The sequence below is a fragment of the Cariama cristata genome, unplaced genomic scaffold (assembly GCF_000690535.1).
Source record: "Cariama cristata isolate BGI_N322 unplaced genomic scaffold, ASM69053v1 scaffold19188, whole genome shotgun sequence".
Taxonomy (NCBI): domain Eukaryota; kingdom Metazoa; phylum Chordata; class Aves; order Cariamiformes; family Cariamidae; genus Cariama; species Cariama cristata.
Window position 1 is genome coordinate 13,486 of NW_009629627.1, and position 17,809 is coordinate 31,294.

The window sequence follows — 17,809 nt, forward strand, 5'->3', positions numbered from 1 at the left end:
CTCGTTCTAGGTAGTATTTGGAGGTGAGCCACTGGTGTACCTTGGTCATAAAGCACCCGCTGCCGGAGTGCGCTGCTGAGGTTGGAGCTCCTGGGTGGCAGCTTGACCCCACCGCATGCAGTGGTGGTGGTGGGCTTTGGCTGGTGGCTTCTGTACCTTTCTTGGTCAGGAGTGTTTGCTGCAGACTGACACAGAGATTGCTACAGTGATGGTGTCGTGCTTGGAAAAATGTTGGTGTTTGGCAAGGGTGCTTTCCATCCAGTGTGTGGTCCTCCTGCACACTCGTTCGTATGGATGCATGTTTTGCAGGCTACGTCACCCTCCTACTTCAAGGGAACATTTTGAGTGTAGACCTTTATTTCAGCGTTATCACACCCAAGCTTAGTGTAACCGATGAAAGTTCAATTATATGCGAAGTGACTATTAAAGCATCAGGGCTCATCTGGGGGTCTGGGCCTCCCCTCCCCTTTTCACTTACAATTGTGCTAAATCCCTTAACGTTGCAAAGAAATTGTACATTCATCAGGTGGACGGGAACGTTTTGAGTGTAGACCTTTATTTCAGCGTTATCACACCCAAGCTTAGTGTAACCGATGAAAGTTCAATTATATGCGAAGTGACTATTAAAGCATCAGGGCTCATCTGGGGGTCTGGGCCTCCCCTCCCCTTTTCACTTACAATTGTGCTAAATCCCTTAACGTTGCAAAGAAATTGTACATTCATCAGGTGGAGCGTTGGAGGCCAGGGTGCAGATTACCGCTTTTACTGCATATGAGACATTGCAGTCCTGTTCTTAAGAACTGCCAGGCAGATTGGGAATCACGGTCACGGTTAATAGCAACGAATTGCCAGCTCTTGATGGGTGGGTAGTCACTCCTTTCAGTGGTTACCCCCTGGGGGAGAAGGTAGAAAAACAGAGGGAGGGAATTAGAGTGACTTTGCACAGTTGAGCAGGTTCATGCCGCTGGATCAGTGGCAAGCATTGGCAGGGCTCCACTCTGGGGAGGCTCACAACAACATCACAGTCTCATTTTTACCAATTGGTGTTGCTATAGCCAGTGGTGCACAGGGGGAGAGCAAAGAGAAGAGGGGGGAGCCGGGGAGCGGGGGGGAGAGTGAAAGCAAGAGTCTGGACTAAATTAAACAAACAAAAGTGCTTGTAAGTAGCATTTAACCCATAACCATTAGCCCAGTGCTGCTAATTGTACTAAACTATATATCCGAAGTTCAGTGTGTGATTAAAGAGTTGGCTTGCAAACTCTCTGCATAACCTTAATTTTTTCAAGGTTCTTTGAGTGTAGAATGGCTTATAATAATGATTTTGACTAATACGATTTTTGACATGCAACTTTAATGCTTAACCTTAGTACAACTCCAGAGCATTTCATGTGTATTCAGCTGTAAAGAGTGATGATTTAAAGGGATAATATAAGAAAAAGGTCGTTCTAGAATGAACCTCTAACAAATTGCATAAAGGAAGCTTATTATTCCATGAGTAGAGAGATATGCAGCTTTTCTGATCATTTTTCTGCTTGGTTCAAAAAATTGTTGAGACATGATTGGGAAAAGAAACACAAAAAATGAAATAGAAAACTGCAAGCAGTGAACATTCTTTTGATGGTTATGATTTTGTTGCCACTAAAAATACTCCTCAGTAATGTGGTTGTTCATCTTTCCTCTTGTTTTGGGTGAAGAATTCGTTCCAATAAGAAAATGCTGTTACTGGTTGGAGGATTGCCTCCCGGACCTGACCGACTACCCAGCAATTTGGTTCAGTATTATGATGATGAAAAGAAGACGTGGAAAATACTGACAAGTAAGTGGTTTATTTTTGTACAGTTGTCTTGATGAATTTAAAAACATGGTTAATCAAATTAGACACTTTATTGATTTGTTTCTCTTCAGAGATTTGTTTATGTATCACAAGGGGCTTCACAATGGAGCAATAAATTGAGATTGCAGAAGATGCTAATTTTATAATAGGATAGGCCTAAATTAACATTGGCTTAAAATCATTCCAGTAAGTTTTTTAAGTAAACTTGTAAGTCTTTCATACTGCAACATGAATTCATGCATATTTATGTACATATGAATAAAATCTCGTTTAGGAAAAAAAAAAGGCAATGTTCGAGACAGTTTCTCAGAGTCAGATCCCTGGTAAGCCATAGTACTAGAGCACACCTTCGATTCGCTTTTGCATTTTCATTTCCTTCTTCCAGCTTTATCTGTTGTCCACAATCATTAAAGAAAGGTTTCCTCTGTACTGCTCTGTGTCCATTGCTGACAGAAGCATTGGTGGAATATATCAGCTACAATAAACAGTGCACGGAGGCTCCTATCACAAAATTCTTTCCCACCTTCTTTTAAAGGTTGATTGTGGTTTTAGAGTAAGAATTTTGCCTCGAGCATCGAGATTTGGAACTTATTGTTATGTTGGTTGCGATTCCCAGTCTGACTTGGTCATGGAATCAAATCATAGCTTCTTGAGTGCAGCAGGCTGTGTGTGCATTAGTCCCCTTGTGGCTAAACTGGCTGCATTGGTCAATAAAACTAAATTTTAACTGTCAAAATTGCCCAAAGCAGTATAGATAAAATAATAAATGAGCAATTTTGATCCATAAATCAAAGCCATACTTCTAAAACTGGACAACTGGTAAAACCTGGATTTCCTAATAGACCTGCTTTTTTTCCTCAGTAAAATACATTTTACAGAATTCTGTTCTTCATCCCTTATCTGAAGCCCTTTAATGGGATGCATCCACATTAATATTATATGCACAGATTAGGATGAAAAAAAATTTAAAAGACTGCTATGATGCAGGACTTGAAACGATGCCTTCACAAATTGCTTTCTCCCATGGAAAATTTAGGCCCTTTTCTCAAAGTGCTGCAACATAAATACTGCTTAGGTATAGACGCCCTGGACTAATAGTTGAGGGTATTGTATAAGAACAGCAATTACAAAAGGTTGTATGAACTGTACATTAGAAAAGTCTACAGTATCCATACTAGGGAAGATACTATCCTTCACATTTTTCAGAAAAATGAGATATGATGCTCACCTCTGTGTGCTACTTCTAAGAAAATTCTGAAGATGGTAAGTCAGTGAAAAAGGAATGATACTATGTAAGGCAGAAATGTTCAGGTTTTTTGAATTTGTCGTGTCTAATCCTGGCTCACCAGGAGAGGCAGGAGAAATGGATCTCTTTCTTCAAGATCTGAACTCTCCACTGAATTAAAGTAAAAGACTTTATTCCGAATCATATCTGTAGATATGTCAGATTTTGTAAGAATGAAATTTACTCAGTTCTTTGGTTGCTTACATTGTGATACTGTCTCCAAGACTGTGGGAAACTGGACCCAGAAGCATGATAGCTAAATGCAGTGGTTAAAAGCCCATCGCTAATGTTTGAATAACACCACCATCTACGGTGGTGTTGAGGGATGATTCTGAATAATTTTATGTTATTTTATCAAAAGAAGGTAGTCTTTTCTGTGTTACCTCTAACAAACAGTAAACAAAAATTCTGTTTCCATTCTGGTTAATGCACATAACCTTCTGTGCTGTGATTAAAAGGTAGTGCATCAGTTACAGTCTTAGCTAGCTCATGTTCAAGCACTTGGTGCTCAGCACTGGAAGTCCTGAAGGTCCCAGGGTCTGTCTCAGTATCAGCTGAGACAATGGCTGTCAAATACACAGCCCTCTCGTGACAATCCTGTTCTTAGAAAACCTGCTAGAAAAGGATGCCCTCTTGGCCTGGACTGCTGTTCGAGGAACACAGAGGAGAATGCTTGTCTTTTCACACTGAAAAAGACTAAATGTTAACAGGCATAATTTCTTAGAAAATGTTGTACTACTCACCAAATGGTAGCAATAATTATTTTTTTTTAAATGAAATTAGAGTTTCAAGTATCCCCTGCTTTATTTTCTATCTTAATATAAGAGAGAATGGGAAGTGGAGACAAGTTGGAGTAGAACTTTTGTCCTGTCCTTTCCATAAAACATCGAAGGACTCTACACTGTAGGAGTGCAGGGACTTGAAGAACTGGGACTGGGCAGTTTTAGGGAAGACCCCAAACTAATCACCTTATAACATATTGCTAGTTCAGTGCAGTCATGGCGTTGTATCAACATACTATAACGTTTACAGTGTGTGGGGATTTAAGGACATTGTTCTGTCTTTATTTTTATGTACTTTTTGCAATTTAGGAACAGGTACACTTATTTCCTTCCTTTACCATTTTACCTCTCTCCCAGTCCACAGTTTTGGAAAATAATTGGTCTGTTTATTGTTATCAGAGATGTACAATCAGCAGCGAAGGAGGAAGATTTTTTTTTCTGTTTCTTTTTCACTTGTTTAGACAGAGCTGTCAGTTCTGAGGTTGCAGTTCACCCCCAAGTCACCAGTGCAGATGAGGAGTTTGCTCCCTAGTGAACAGAGACAGAGCAAAACCCGTGTCCTGCTCATCAAGGTTCTGTGATGGGAAGAATCTGAGTCCTTCTAGTCTGGTATTTTAGGGTGTTCTAACTTATTATTGCCTTAGGTGTATTTGATTTCCTCCTGTACTAGCAAACGTTTACAAAGTCTTTTCTTTAACCTTCTGTACCCCAGTAGACTCCCTCCCACACCAACAAAAAGCCAGGTTTTGCACTTGGAGGCTTACTGATCTAATGTAAATGTGCACAGAAATTCCCCTTTCCCTCCTCCAAACCCATCTGCATTACTGGTTTTCTGCTCTCTGTGCCAGTGGCATTTGGAGGTAGGGAAGGTGGGAACAAAGCTTGCAAACACTTAGTCCTGGGTGCAGTGGCAGGGCCATTGAGGAGGAGATGGATGAGAGGAGAGTGAACCTTCTCGTGTCCCCTGCAGCTGAGAGGAGCCCCAGAAGTTACTCGGCAGGGTCTGCAAACCCGTCTGAGAGGGAGCTGCTTGCCTCTGGCCTTTTTCCTTCTCAACATGGAGAGTGGCTGTCCCAGCCACTCCATTGCTTTGGGCTCTGTGTCCTGCCTTGTGTGATGCATAAGGAACAGGAGAAGATCAACCATCAGGAACTACTGACTCCATGTAAGCCGTGGCTGCAGTTGGAGCTGTGAAGACAGTTGCAGGTGGAACAGCACGAGCTATCGAGTATGACAGCTCAGCAGAGTAACAATCTCATTTTGTTCCCACGACAAGACTAGATCTATTGGCAGGGGATACTGCCCACCTCTCTCTGCCTGGCTAGCCAAAGCACCAAATGCATCAGTACTAATGGGAGTAATTCTGAAGGTATCAGGAAAACAACTTGCCTTGTTCATAGATCCAGAAGAGGAAGGGAAGCATGCACCCATTTCCAATTTTTTAATGTCATCATCTATAGGCAAGAATGCTATGGCTCAAGGGATCGGTAGATTTTTCACAGTCTAGTATTACTGTGTATTTTTCCTGTCTGGTATTTCTCAGAGAGTTATTTTTTTCTATGTTGGCAACAAAGAATAGAAACAGAATAAGGGAAAAAAGGGAGAAAGTAAGTGGCATTTTACAAACATTTTCTACCACCTAATTTTACTTGATGTGGGCACAGTCCTAATCTGAGATTCATAATGTGCACGTTGCTGTTTAATTTGAGACACTACTTAGTGCACAGTCGTGCCTGAGCAAAGCAGAGGCTTTTATAGGCTGTATGGCAAAGTACAGCAAACAGATCTTCACTGCGTGGTTTCTTTTCAGGCTTGCCTACACATGCACAAACACCGGTTCATTTTTTAACTGGGTACTACCTATGTCATGTAGCAGCAACAGGCTACCACTGCCCAGTGACACAAACTGAATGGCTGATGGGTGTTTGACAGTCCTTACAAACAGCAAAAGTTCTGCTCTATTCATGAGGTTTCATTATTCCATGGTATTTCACAGTCTTCATAACTACTTACTGGATGTGGGGCAGTGGAGGGGGGTCTCTGCCACCAACTCATGCCTCACTGCTCAGAACCAGCCACCGCTGCTTGGGTTTTAATTGCCAGCTACGGTCCTGCCAGGAGTCCTTCTTTAATCCTAGAACTCCTTTGGTTGGTTGTTTTAACTGCAATGTTTAAGATTAATTAAACTGTAAGGAAGTGAAACTGTTTTGTTTGTTAGAACTATTCTGTAATAATTGCAAGTTTCAAAATCCAGAGCCGATAAAGATTTTTTGTGTTCAGAATTGCATAGCTCTCCCAAAAAACCCTACTGCTAAGGCAATGATGTATTACTTTCACTTTCATTATATGTTTTTAATCAGAGCGTGACTTCACACTAGACAAAGCGATGCTTTATGCATGGTCTCCCTTGTTTTTTGCTAAAATCCTTTGACATGATTAATTTTACTTTAATGCTTTTGTCTTGTTGTAATGGTAAGGATGATGGGTATAAACCAGGGCAAAAAATACATGCTTTTCTGTCATAATACCTCTAAGCATTTAAAAAATATATTAAATGAACGAAAAAAATATCACAAGAGACTGATCCAACTGGAATTAAATTTCTTGCTACATGAACAGAGAATGCAAGAAATAAATAAAAATGATGCAGTCATTGTTTTAGTTTTATATTTTTTGTATTTTTTCCATAGCAATGTATCCATCTGTCTGATTAGAAGTGATGAGTAGGAGAGAAATTGTGTCTTACAGATTTCTAGGGATATAGCAAATCCTTCACTCAATGCAAAATTTCTTTTTCTCTAAAGCACAAAAGGGTAAAATGTTGGAAACGTTACTGAGCTTTTACATGGTACGTTCCTTCCATGTGAAGCTGTGGCTGCAGCAGGTCTTTCCTTCATGTCAGTACTTTGATTTTCAATAAGATGCTAATTGTAACATTCCTTAACCTCCCTAGTTAACCACATCATCTGGGCAAACTGCGGAGAGGATTCAGTGAGCATCACAACTGTGGCAAATACCTGTATGGGCAATAACACATTTATGCTTAGGGATTGCACAAGGTTTGGATTTTAATCCAATGTAAAAGCCAATGTCATCGTCCAATGAGAAGTGTGACATGGGTGATATTTGGGTAGAAAAGACATGGAAATGTCCAGAAGGTTGCCAGACTGGAGAGTTTAGTCAGGATGACCAGCACTTCATTTCTGGTTACCTCTTTTCGTAGTTATTCCTTAGTCTTATTTTAGTTATCTTGACCTTCCTGCACTTTACCAGGCATATCTAAGTCTGCTGTGTTCAGTCAATGTGTAAGGACAAACAATGAATCAGGCGCTTTGATTTCCTTCTCCGTCCCTCTCCTTGATGCCAGCAGCAATCACACAGTATCAAGGAGTTGTCATTTATTTGTCTTCCTCTGACTCACTGATCATAACAAGCAGCCGGTAGCCTTTTCTTCTCCGATGCTCTGATAAAGGCGGTCTGCCTTCTCCTTCCTTCCCCAGGTTGGCTGTTCTTTCATTTTTTCATGAGGCAATCTCCACTGCAGGTAGTCTGGTCTGAAGACAACATCTTTTTATTTCTGTCGTTTTGACTTTTAAAATTTCCTTTGAATATGTTCTGTGACAGTACGGCCTCCTGTACAGCAGTCCATCATCTTCAGTAACAACAGTTTGAATGTCAGCCAGTGCTTAGGCATACTGGTGGTTCTAGAAACCCTTTCAGCATCATTATTTATGTATTTTGTCCATGGAGAAGTCAAATGAAAGGAAGGTAGAATGGTTTGCTTCATGTCATAGTCATCATCAGAGCACCTGGGTCACATCACTCCCCAGCCTACATTGTTTCTGCTGGGATAGGTTATATTTCTTTCTTCTCTGTTTTCTGTGGTGGTTCTGTGGTGCTCAGTTGTATCAGGCTTTCCTGTACAGAATGGTACTTTGTCCTTCCTGGGCAAATTAATAACAAAACTCCTGTTCCTCTGTTTTTCTGAAGTGGCTTTGGAGTCAGTAAGAGCTTCTTAGTCCTTCATGTGTTGGAGTGCTTCAGCTGGTTTTCTCTTACAAGACAAACAGTATGATTTATATGCTCACATCAGAGGTTCTTGGGAGAAATTTTCAAAGGCTTAAGTGTCACCTTAAGTACCACTAGAAGCCTAGCACATATTGTGCCCTGGGAAATGTTGCATCTTTTAAGTAAATAAATTCACCCACTGTAGAGCTTTTACTTTTTAGAAGAATGATAGTGTATCAGAAGCAAAGGTTTCCTCCTTCAATTTACCCCCGGTCAATTGGTAACTGAATAAAAGAAGTGGTGTTTGCAAAAAGTGAGTCAAGTCAGATGGACAGGTTCTCTTGACATATGCCAGTTACAATTTCTTCCCCCTTTTTTTTGTCACTTATGAGAACAATGCACACGTACGTTAATCAGAAGTGTGTCTTGATGAACACTTCTTGGCAGCTCTGATAAATTTCATCTCTCTTACTCCATTTATCCAGCAGTTGGGGATGCTACAGCGTCTGCTTCAGTGCTGTGTCGAGGATGGTTTCAGCACTGCATTGAAAAGCTTGAGCAAGCATTAGCATAGTGCCAAGACAGGAGTCTCTGTATTACCCACTAGACAGATTTAATAAATGTCATAGATGTATGTAGAAGTTGTACGTGTACATGCTTATATGTATCCTCCTTCTTAAATAAACACGCTGATTGCACTAAAGGCTAATTTTAAACATAAATTCCATCTATATTTTCCATCCTTATGTTTAGACCCTTTTAAAAGGTTCAAAACCAGGAAAATACAGTCACAAAAGAAGAGAGGTTCATACACAGAAAAGTTGACTGATTGGTATGACTATCCAACTTTAAGCCTGGATTTAGGAGATTAATTCAAGGTGGTCAGACACACTGCCAATAAGCCACATGTTTTACGCATAAAGGGAAGTGAGAATATAGAACTGAGAAACTGAAATATAGTGAAGAGTATTTTTTTACGTGTGACATACCAAGGGTTAGCTGCATCTCCCATTCTAAGGATAATGCATGGGAATTCAGCCATGCAAGTGCCATTAATGGTGCACGCCTGCATATCTAAGAGCAAGACAGAGCTTTAAGAATGAGTGAAAATGTAACATGTTCTCACAATGAATGCTGCATCTGTGCATTAAATATGATTTTCTTCTGCACTACCATTTGAAATAACTTTGAAGAAATGTCAGCCCTCTTTCTGTGCATTTTTTTTTATTACAATGTTGTTAGCTTCTGCTTTTACATAGGCTTTACTTAGCTGTGTATATCTTTTGTGATAACCTCTGTATTCTGTTCCTTATTTCTAAGCATGGTGTCTTGTAGATTAGCTTTCTCTTCCTGTATTCCCAGTCCCTTTATATCTTGCTACGCTTTGTCTTTGAAATGGCCAGTCTTAGCACTGCAGTTAGTCTGTTGATGCTGAAGGCCTCAACAGTCTTTCAGCTTCTCTTGGATACATTCTGTCCTTTGTTATGGACTTGTGAACACCTACCTTTCTGGAATCCAGGCTGTTCATTTTCTTCCACATGTACAAAGATGCCTGAATCTTCTCACCTTCATCCTCGGAAACTCCACTGGCAAACAGTTACTTTCACATAGAGTCCAGAAGTGTTACCTGAATGTCCTGTTCCCTGCCTGTGCTCAGCCAGGACCGTTTGTGGCTGAAAAACTTGAGTGGGACAAGAGAACAGGACAGAACGCTGTCCCAAGACATCCTTAGGCAGGGCACAAGACAGTGCAGAGCTGAGCTGTGGGTGACTCCAAGTAAGAAGGTGGCAGGTGTAAGACAGATGAGTTCTCAGATGATCTGTGCCATTTCCACAGCAGATGCCGATGTCATGCTTCTGCGGAGACGCCTTACAAAGAAAGCTGCTGGTTCCTGGAGATGCTGGTCCCTGCTATGTCCTTGCAAGTACATCAGAACCTTTGACTCAAAACCTTCCTCCTGGATCACAGAACTTACCTTTTTCTACCTCATCTTTCAACTTGAGTTACATATCGTTACAGGTGGCTTGAGGATGACAGTTCCATTTTGCAGCAACTTCTACGGCTTTGTTCCAAGGCAAAATGAAAACAAATTCCTTCCAATGTTTTTGCAAAACCAGAGTTGTATCAGAACATCCCTTCTCATCTCAACATCTCTTGGAGGTCGGTGAAGAGGCAGTTGAGGTTCGAGTCCGTGCTTTGCTTAAGTCAGAGTATAGATTTTTAACTACAAATCCCTTATTTATGTCCCTATGCGTATTTCACAGTCCCACCAAACAAAGTTTTGTCCAGCTTTGGAAGGCTAACTGCAAACCAGAAACTGCATAGCTACAAATAACAAGTTGCTATGCCTTCATGGATAAACCCAAGTGAGCAACAGAGCATAAATACTTGGGCTTAATGCAGCCCTAGAGGATCTGCAACATTTCGAGTCATCTCAGCCTACGGGCATCGTGTGTCTGCAGCGGACATAGGTACCATGTCCAGTGGGAACTGGGAGCTGCATTGTCCTGTCTTCTGTCCAAAGCAAGTGCCCCACCTGGCTAGATACAGATTTCAGTAGTGTCACATAATTTCTAGTGAACGGAGGTATCACCAAAAATGTTCTCACCAGATCTGTTTGTGTAAGTCCCTTAATAATATTTGTCCAGTCTCTAAAAAAATAAGCCATCTGGAATAACTTCCACATAAAATTATGTGGCATTCTGTGAATTTAGTGCTAGCTGCAAACATAGCTTTCTGTTTCTTAGATGATTTCAGGTAAAATTTATGTGTTTATTGTTGTCTAGTTGCTCTAGGATTTATGTAGCATTAATGGGAGCTGGGCATGTATGGAGATGAAAATGAACTCTGGTGTGTTTCTAGTTAGTTACTTTAGAAAGCATTCCCTTTTTTCAGTATGTAATGTGACATTTTATTTATGTACAAATGGGTTGCAAACAGGATGGCAAAGCACTGCTAACTGGGCAAAATGTAGTCATAAAAAATTCTCATAGAAATCCTCAGACTTTCTTGAGAATTTGATACATGGTTTATAAATTTTCTCCTCTCAAATGTTCTTAAAACAAAAGGCATTTTCCTTCCAAGAAGTGTTTTGTATGTAATTATTTGCAATACAGATTTCAGAAGCCTGCCTTAGCTTTTTCAGTTTTGTAAGTGCCATTAATGGCAAGAGGTGCACAATTTGAATCCTCAACTTTATTTGCTGTTGTATGTCCTTATTGCGTTGTAGTGGCTCATTGTTTGTAGGAAGTCATTCTCTTTTCAATTTCCTCTATTTTCTCACAGTTTGATTAAATTCCTTTCTCCCTTCCCCATCCCTTCCTCCTTCTCTACTGGCTCCCCTACTCCTGTACCTTCCCTCTGTTTAAGACAGAAATAAAATTTATTAGGGACTCGAGAGGGTTTTTTTTTTAAGCTTTCTGTCTCATACCAGGTGTTGTATGAGCTACTGCTTTCATTTAACTGAATGCTGGAGTAAGTATCTGCAGGAACAGACTAATAAGTCTTTACAGGGATGGTTTTTGGTATGTTGTTTTCTCATATTTATATATTGTGATTCTACTTCCAAATGGAGATTGTGCTACTATAGGGTGTGCAACTGCAGAATGACTGTTCACACCGAGAAAAAAAGTGTTAACAAATTGAATAGTAATGAATTAACCTGCAGAAAAAGCATTTTGCCCTAGTACACAGAAACCCTGCATAACTAGAGCATATAATTTTAAATGAAGCAGGCTCTAGGAATGCCTCAATGGGTGTGATGTCGACAGTAGCTCATAATTCATGGATATGAATTATGGCTGAATATCAGGAAAAAACCTGACATTGAGATCTATTAGGTTGTGGAATAATATCCCATGGGAAATGGTGGAAATCCCATTGCTTAAGATCAGACTGAGCACTAGGAAAGGTACAAATCCTGGCCTGGCCTCAATCTTTTAGGGCAAATGAATTAATTACTTTAACATATGCCTTCCCATCAATCTAGACAAGTGATGCCTTCTTGTATTCGCCAGGGAGGAGCAACAAAGGCAGCTGTAGTACAGGCTACCCTACCTTGCCCCGTGACCGTGTCCCCTCTGCTTTTTACCCAGGGGTAAAAAAAAGGGATGACTTCGAGCCCCTCCAGAGCTGTCCTGGAGAATCGCTGTGCTGGTTTCTTGGGAGCCATGGCTTGGGACCCGAGGGTCCCTGCTCAACTGGCAGCTCTGCTGCCGGGGGCTCACACCCACCCTCCGCAGGTGGTGCAGGAAGCCTCCAGTCCTCCAACTCCATCTCCTCCAGTGCTGCCCTAAGGCTCCTGCTGTTCTTGTGAGTTCCCTTAAATTAGTGTGCATGAAGGGCTGGGAGATGCTGTCACAGTCTCCCAGAGTGGTCTCGTTATAACAAGACACCAAGAAGGGGTTACGAATGCAGTCAGTCATGTCACAAGAGTGTTCGAGGGTGCAAAGCCTAATCAGGTAGTGTCGGTGGACTGGGGCGAGTGGCAGAAGCCTGACGTGGGGTGGTCATGTCCGGAGTGCCTGCAGGGCGCAGTGTGTGAAATAAGCCAGGCTGTATTTTTGGCGTGGAGGGGGCAGCTGGTTTCCAGCTGTGGTGCCCCAAGCTAACCTGCATCTGTGTGAACTGCACGTGACGGCTGAGGCATGGGAGCGAGCTTGACACCCCGGCTGTTTGGTGTGAGAGACCCCTGCTCAGGATCCTTGGGGGCTGGTGAGAGGGACCGTGAAAGGGAATTGAGATCTTTTCCACAGTGTGAACGTCTGTTTTCCGTGAACCGGGTAAGCCTACCTGGACGCTCACTCAGCTCAGCAAACACCCAGAGCTTCCAGTGGCTGATGCGAGCCTGTCGTTTTCAGTAACAACTTATCTGTGACTGAACCATTTCAAAATTTCCCATTTTGTTACAAGTAGGTTATGTATTTAATGCACATGATTTAGCTTTCATTTAGGGGCAAAAAAGTCTTAAACTCTGAGATGGCTACAGCTACAACTATTAAATCATACTTGCTTCCTTGTGAGTAAAAACTGGATAAATGCAAGTGAAGTGACAGTTTTGCAGTGATGACAATAACCAGCACCTTAATGTATACAAGTAGGCCAATGCTTTCAGGTCTGATTAGTTAAAAAAAAAAAAAATAAAAAAAAGAGGAAAAGAGGATAAAAAAAAGGGTTTGACTTCGAAACTAGGAGATAGTAAACGCTTCTCCCTGGGTTAAGCAGGAAAGGAAAAATTGAGAGAGAGATGCGCTTGCATGACATTCAGGTGAGGAGGCTTGGCAAATTATGTTATTAGAAATCATTAAAATAGATTTAAATAGAATTACCGTGATAAGAGATGTAAGAGCCATGTTTCTTCTCTTTCGCTCTCTCCCCCCCAGTTTTACATGCAGAACAGAGTGTATGGCTCTGATCTGTACTCACCAGCAGCTGTTTGCTTGCTGGTCAAGAATTACAGCTGCTGTATGTGCACAGCCTAAGCAAACATATATACCATATGTAAAAGGTACTTTTCTGATTGAAATTACATGAAAGGAATGTCAAAGAGCTGCCAGATCAGAAAGGAAGAACCAGATTTTTTTTTTTCCTTGATGAATCATTAAAGACTAACAAAAAAGTCCAATTAAAGGTCATGGAGCAGTCTTCTGCCCTCATGCATGTGAAGGGCATTGTGCAGGCATAACTAAGGCAGAATTTGACTCCCAAATTAACTCATTTGCTGGATACAAAAGTGAAAGAAAATCCGTATGACCAGCTTATAAGTGTATATAATGAAAAATTACAACAGCAGAAAAATGTGTTCGTATCACATCTCTATTTCAGCAAAGTATTAATCACGCTGATGTTCAGCAGTGTGTTTAAATACATGCTTAAGTACTTTACTAAGTACTGCCTGTAAACAACTCTATGTGATGGTGCATTAACATAGGACAGAGTTTCACTATATACTCTCTCCAGAGAACTACAATTATTTTAGGCGCTGTGGCAGCCAGTAGCACAGAGCTGGATGATCTGTGGTGTCCACATCCCAGCCTTCTGCCTACTCTCCATGCAGTCCTTGTCTCCCGGCTGCAGTACCACTAACGTCTGCACAAGCTCATTGAAACTTTATTTTATTCAGCAGAATCCCAAGTGCTGGAATCAGCTGGGCATTTACTGGCTCCCATTAACTTCAACTCCAGGAAAGAAAGATATGTCCAGGGCAGAGGTGTCCCATGTAAGGGCTTATACAGTGCTCAAGCCTCCAATTTAAGTCTTGGTGATGTGCAGGGTGTTTCAGGGGCTTTCTGCACGGGGGCACATTTCACCCACCGAGGTGGGAGCCACTGTCCTCCTGTCAGCTCTCGGGCTGTCTCCAGTGCAACTCCAAGAAATGATCATTTCAGCGATCCGAAGTTTGATTTTTCTTAACTGCAGTGATTTACAACAGCAATAAAGCCCTGACATAGCATCCTTTTTCCTGAAGCCATGATTTGGCTTCACTCCAGCTGCTTCATTTTAACAGCCTGGCCTCCTCTCAGAGAGGCAGGGCTGCCCTCGAAAGGGGTTTCCCCCCAGGTAAAGCAGCGCTGGTGCCTGCCTGAAGCAGTTGCAGTCACTTGAGGGCTTTTATTTGGAACTTTCAATATTGGAAAAGAATTCATTGTCCTCAGAGAAATGAACTGGTTCCTTAGAGAAAAGTCCTCTGGCTTGACGTGGCACTAAACAGTAGTGTTTAACAGGAATGAAGATATATCTTTAAATAATAGAAGAATTTGTTTGAATAATGCTCAATTCACTGTTTCAGGAGAAAATGTTTTTATATAGAAAACTTCTATCGATCTATCACCTTCTATTGATTTTTGAAAAAAAAAATTCTTCCAGGGCTGGTCGTTTAACGGTATGATACCACGGTCATTTTCCTCTGCTTCTGAAGTCACTAATTACGTTTTTGTGGTATGCAAAACGGGTTCTTGAGAGCTCTGCGTTTCCCCTGATGCTCAGAGGCTTTGCGGGGTGCCGGAGCTGCCTGCGGGTGCGCAGCCGGGACGGAAAGCCTCTTCCTCTTTGCAGAAGCAAGGCTGTAGAGGTAGCACCGAGGTGCTGGAAGAGTAACGATTGCGGACCGATTCTGGGTGTAAGGAACCCCATGGAGGCTGCAGGCAGGGTGAAGGAGTGACTGGGTTTGGTTGGTTGGATTTGCTGGGGGTTGCGTAGTTGGACAAGGAGGGCAGATGCCAAAGCTGCCCACTGGGTCTGCAGCTGGAATTTGTCCTGGGTGGGCTGCAGAGGCTTGTGTGAAAATGTCATGCAAGTGTCACAGGAAAAAAACACAAGCAAAGGAGAGTCTGGGCTATTAGAGGTAAGAAAAGTGAACTCTGTGGACCAAATTCATACCACTCCATGAAGTCTATGGATGAAATCTATTACGAATTTAATGTCTCTTCTTCTCAAAATGATTTGTGGCTGTCCACTGGAGCAACCCATAGACAGTAAAAATCTGGAAAAAAGTATTTGATTTACCCATTTGTTGATCATTTCTTTATGCCTTTTTAATGTGTTGTTCAGCTTCTGTTGAACTCGGGCCCCAGACCAACTGGGGCCTTTAAACCAAAAGAGAACCTGAGAGTGCACCAGCTGGGGCTAAGTCAGTACCATGAAGTTAGTTCAGGTATCGCTATACGGCACCGTAACAATTTCAGTACTCACAGTTCTACCCTGGGACTGCCCCTCAGAGCACAGCAATAATACTGCCCTTTGTCATGTGTCTAGATAAAGCCTGAGCACCTAATTCTGATTATTTCAGGGAAGTTGTTGCAAAGTTACATTAGCAATGTTGCCAACAATTTTATCTCTGATCCTGCGCATTTAGTATATTAAGAGAAAGCTTTGTGATTCAACTGATTATTTTTTAAATGGAAGGTTTTGATCTTACAGTTGAAAATTAAAACTAAATTGAAAGTAAATTGAAGGGGCATCAAGCATATGTAGTGTCTTGGATTTAGTGCTCTGGATTGTAATTTTTGAAAATGTTTTGGATTATCAGCACTTGTAGAGTAGGGAGAAAATGACTAAGCCCACAAGGTTTGTAATGTAATGTGAAGACAAGATTTTTGCAGAAATGCTTAATATTTGTGTTTATCAAAACTATGTTTATGCACCCTGGTACTGCATTAGGAATAAATGTTTTTGTGAACCTCAGCAAGTGTCCCAAACAGGTTTTTGTAATTGCTCAGAGGTTCTACATATTGCAGAACACCAAAAAGTACTTCTTTATGTCAGAAAACAAAATAAATCAGAGGACTTGCCATTTGAAAGCCTACACACAGTTGATCATATGGAGCTGTCTTTGCAGACTTAATGTCTAAAGTTCAGCTTTAAGGACTCCACAGAAATTTAACAAAGGTATTTCTCTAATAAAAACGCCACACTGCTTCTTGGGATATGTATAGTCAGTGCAAAATTTCAGTGTTTTTGCACCGTGTAAATGAGGTGCACTGGCATAAGGACTAGGCTGATTTCAGCAGCTCATTTTGCAGGTAGTTGCTATTATTGTTTGTTTGTCATCTGCAGAATATTTTCGAGTCTAAATCTTTTGTAATTTTGTTATGGTCAAAGGATTGCAAGAAATCCAGCTCATCTGCTTTTCTCCAAGGTAGCACCCACTAGTTGAGCCACAATGCCTGCTAGTACTCGTGTCCCTAGGTGGTTACAAACGTAAGGTAAAATGTGCTCTTTTAAACAATCTAATCAGTGCTTTAAGGTAGTTTAAGCTACTGGCTTTTTCTAATTGTAAGAGACTAGAAGCAATTACTGCAGCCCAGCTAAGTGGTGACTTTCACAAGTAAAGTGCTAAACCAAAGCAATTGCATTGATCATCTGTTCGTGCTCTGTAGTATGAATCACAACTGTTTGTATCGGTGGTAACCTAATTTGTGTAAAAACACATTTATTTTAGCCAGATGTGGATCAGCAGTGTCCATATCAATATATATGAGCAAATGCACTGCATTTGGGATTAGGTTCTGTCTTTATTAATTTATAGGAAGGCTGCAAACTCTGCAGACAGGATCGGTCTGTATTAATGGCCGGTAAGGATGCACTGCGCATTTTGTTAGTGGTTTTGCAATGAATTAAAAAAAGAACTCCTCAAGTGCACTTTGAAATTTTATTTCCTTTGTGTTTCTTTTTCTGCCACTTTTTTTTTTTCATCTGTTTCTCTTTGCAACAATCCAAATTCATCAGGAATGAAGGCTGAGTTGAGTTTTCACTTGCAAGGTATGTGACAGGACATGGTGTTGGGCAGCACCAATCTGTCTGCCCATGCTCGTCTCCCAGCTCCCAGCTAAGGTGTTATCCTGCCTCATCAAGTGCTGCATTGGCACTTGGGTGTACCCCTGTGTGTGGCTCTTCAGGATTGCTTTTGAGACACTAGCAGGGATATAAACCTGTGCAGTACTGGCTGTGACAGGCTGCAAAATGCAAGTTATCCGGTTGCTGGGGTAAAGAGAAGAGCTGAGGATGTGCTTACCCCTGTCAGTACTGCTGCCCCATGGTAAGAGCATCCCCAGCAGCTGCCCTCAGGTAGTCTTCCTCTGCTGAGTGGGAGGAGGACTTTTTGTACCCATGCTACGCAAGCAAAAGACTGACTTCAAAATGATCTTGGCTTTTTGCTCTTCTTCTCTTGGCCATGGAGAAAAAGAAGAAGAGGAATCTGCAGGAGCTGAAAAGGCTGGACCAGGTCATGAGAAGGTGCTGTGTAGGGGATCTAGGATATCTGTATTTTTGTGGGAGGCTGGAAGAAGCTGGATGTTGGGAAGGAGTGCTTGGTTGCACTTTATGTACAGGTTTAATAGTAAGTAGTGTTACTGGGATGGATGATGCCTTGAGAGGGACAGTTGTTCTTGTAAGCAGCTGGGG

The 17,809-nt window shown here is 41.6% G+C and overlaps 1 protein-coding gene across 1 annotated transcript in view; it reads left to right on the top strand.

Annotated features, from left to right (window-relative positions):
• The first annotated feature begins 1,696 nt into the window (after window positions 1–1,696).
• The window catches only part of KLHL14 (kelch-like family member 14), a 46,471-nt gene continuing 30,358 nt past the window's right edge, over window positions 1,697–17,809 (top strand). Inside the window, exon 1 of the mRNA XM_009705247.1 lies at window positions 1,697–1,816. Coding sequence (XP_009703549.1) covers window positions 1,714–1,816 — 103 coding nt within the window. The 5' untranslated portion in view covers window positions 1,697–1,713. The remainder of the gene's footprint in view (window positions 1,817–17,809) is intronic.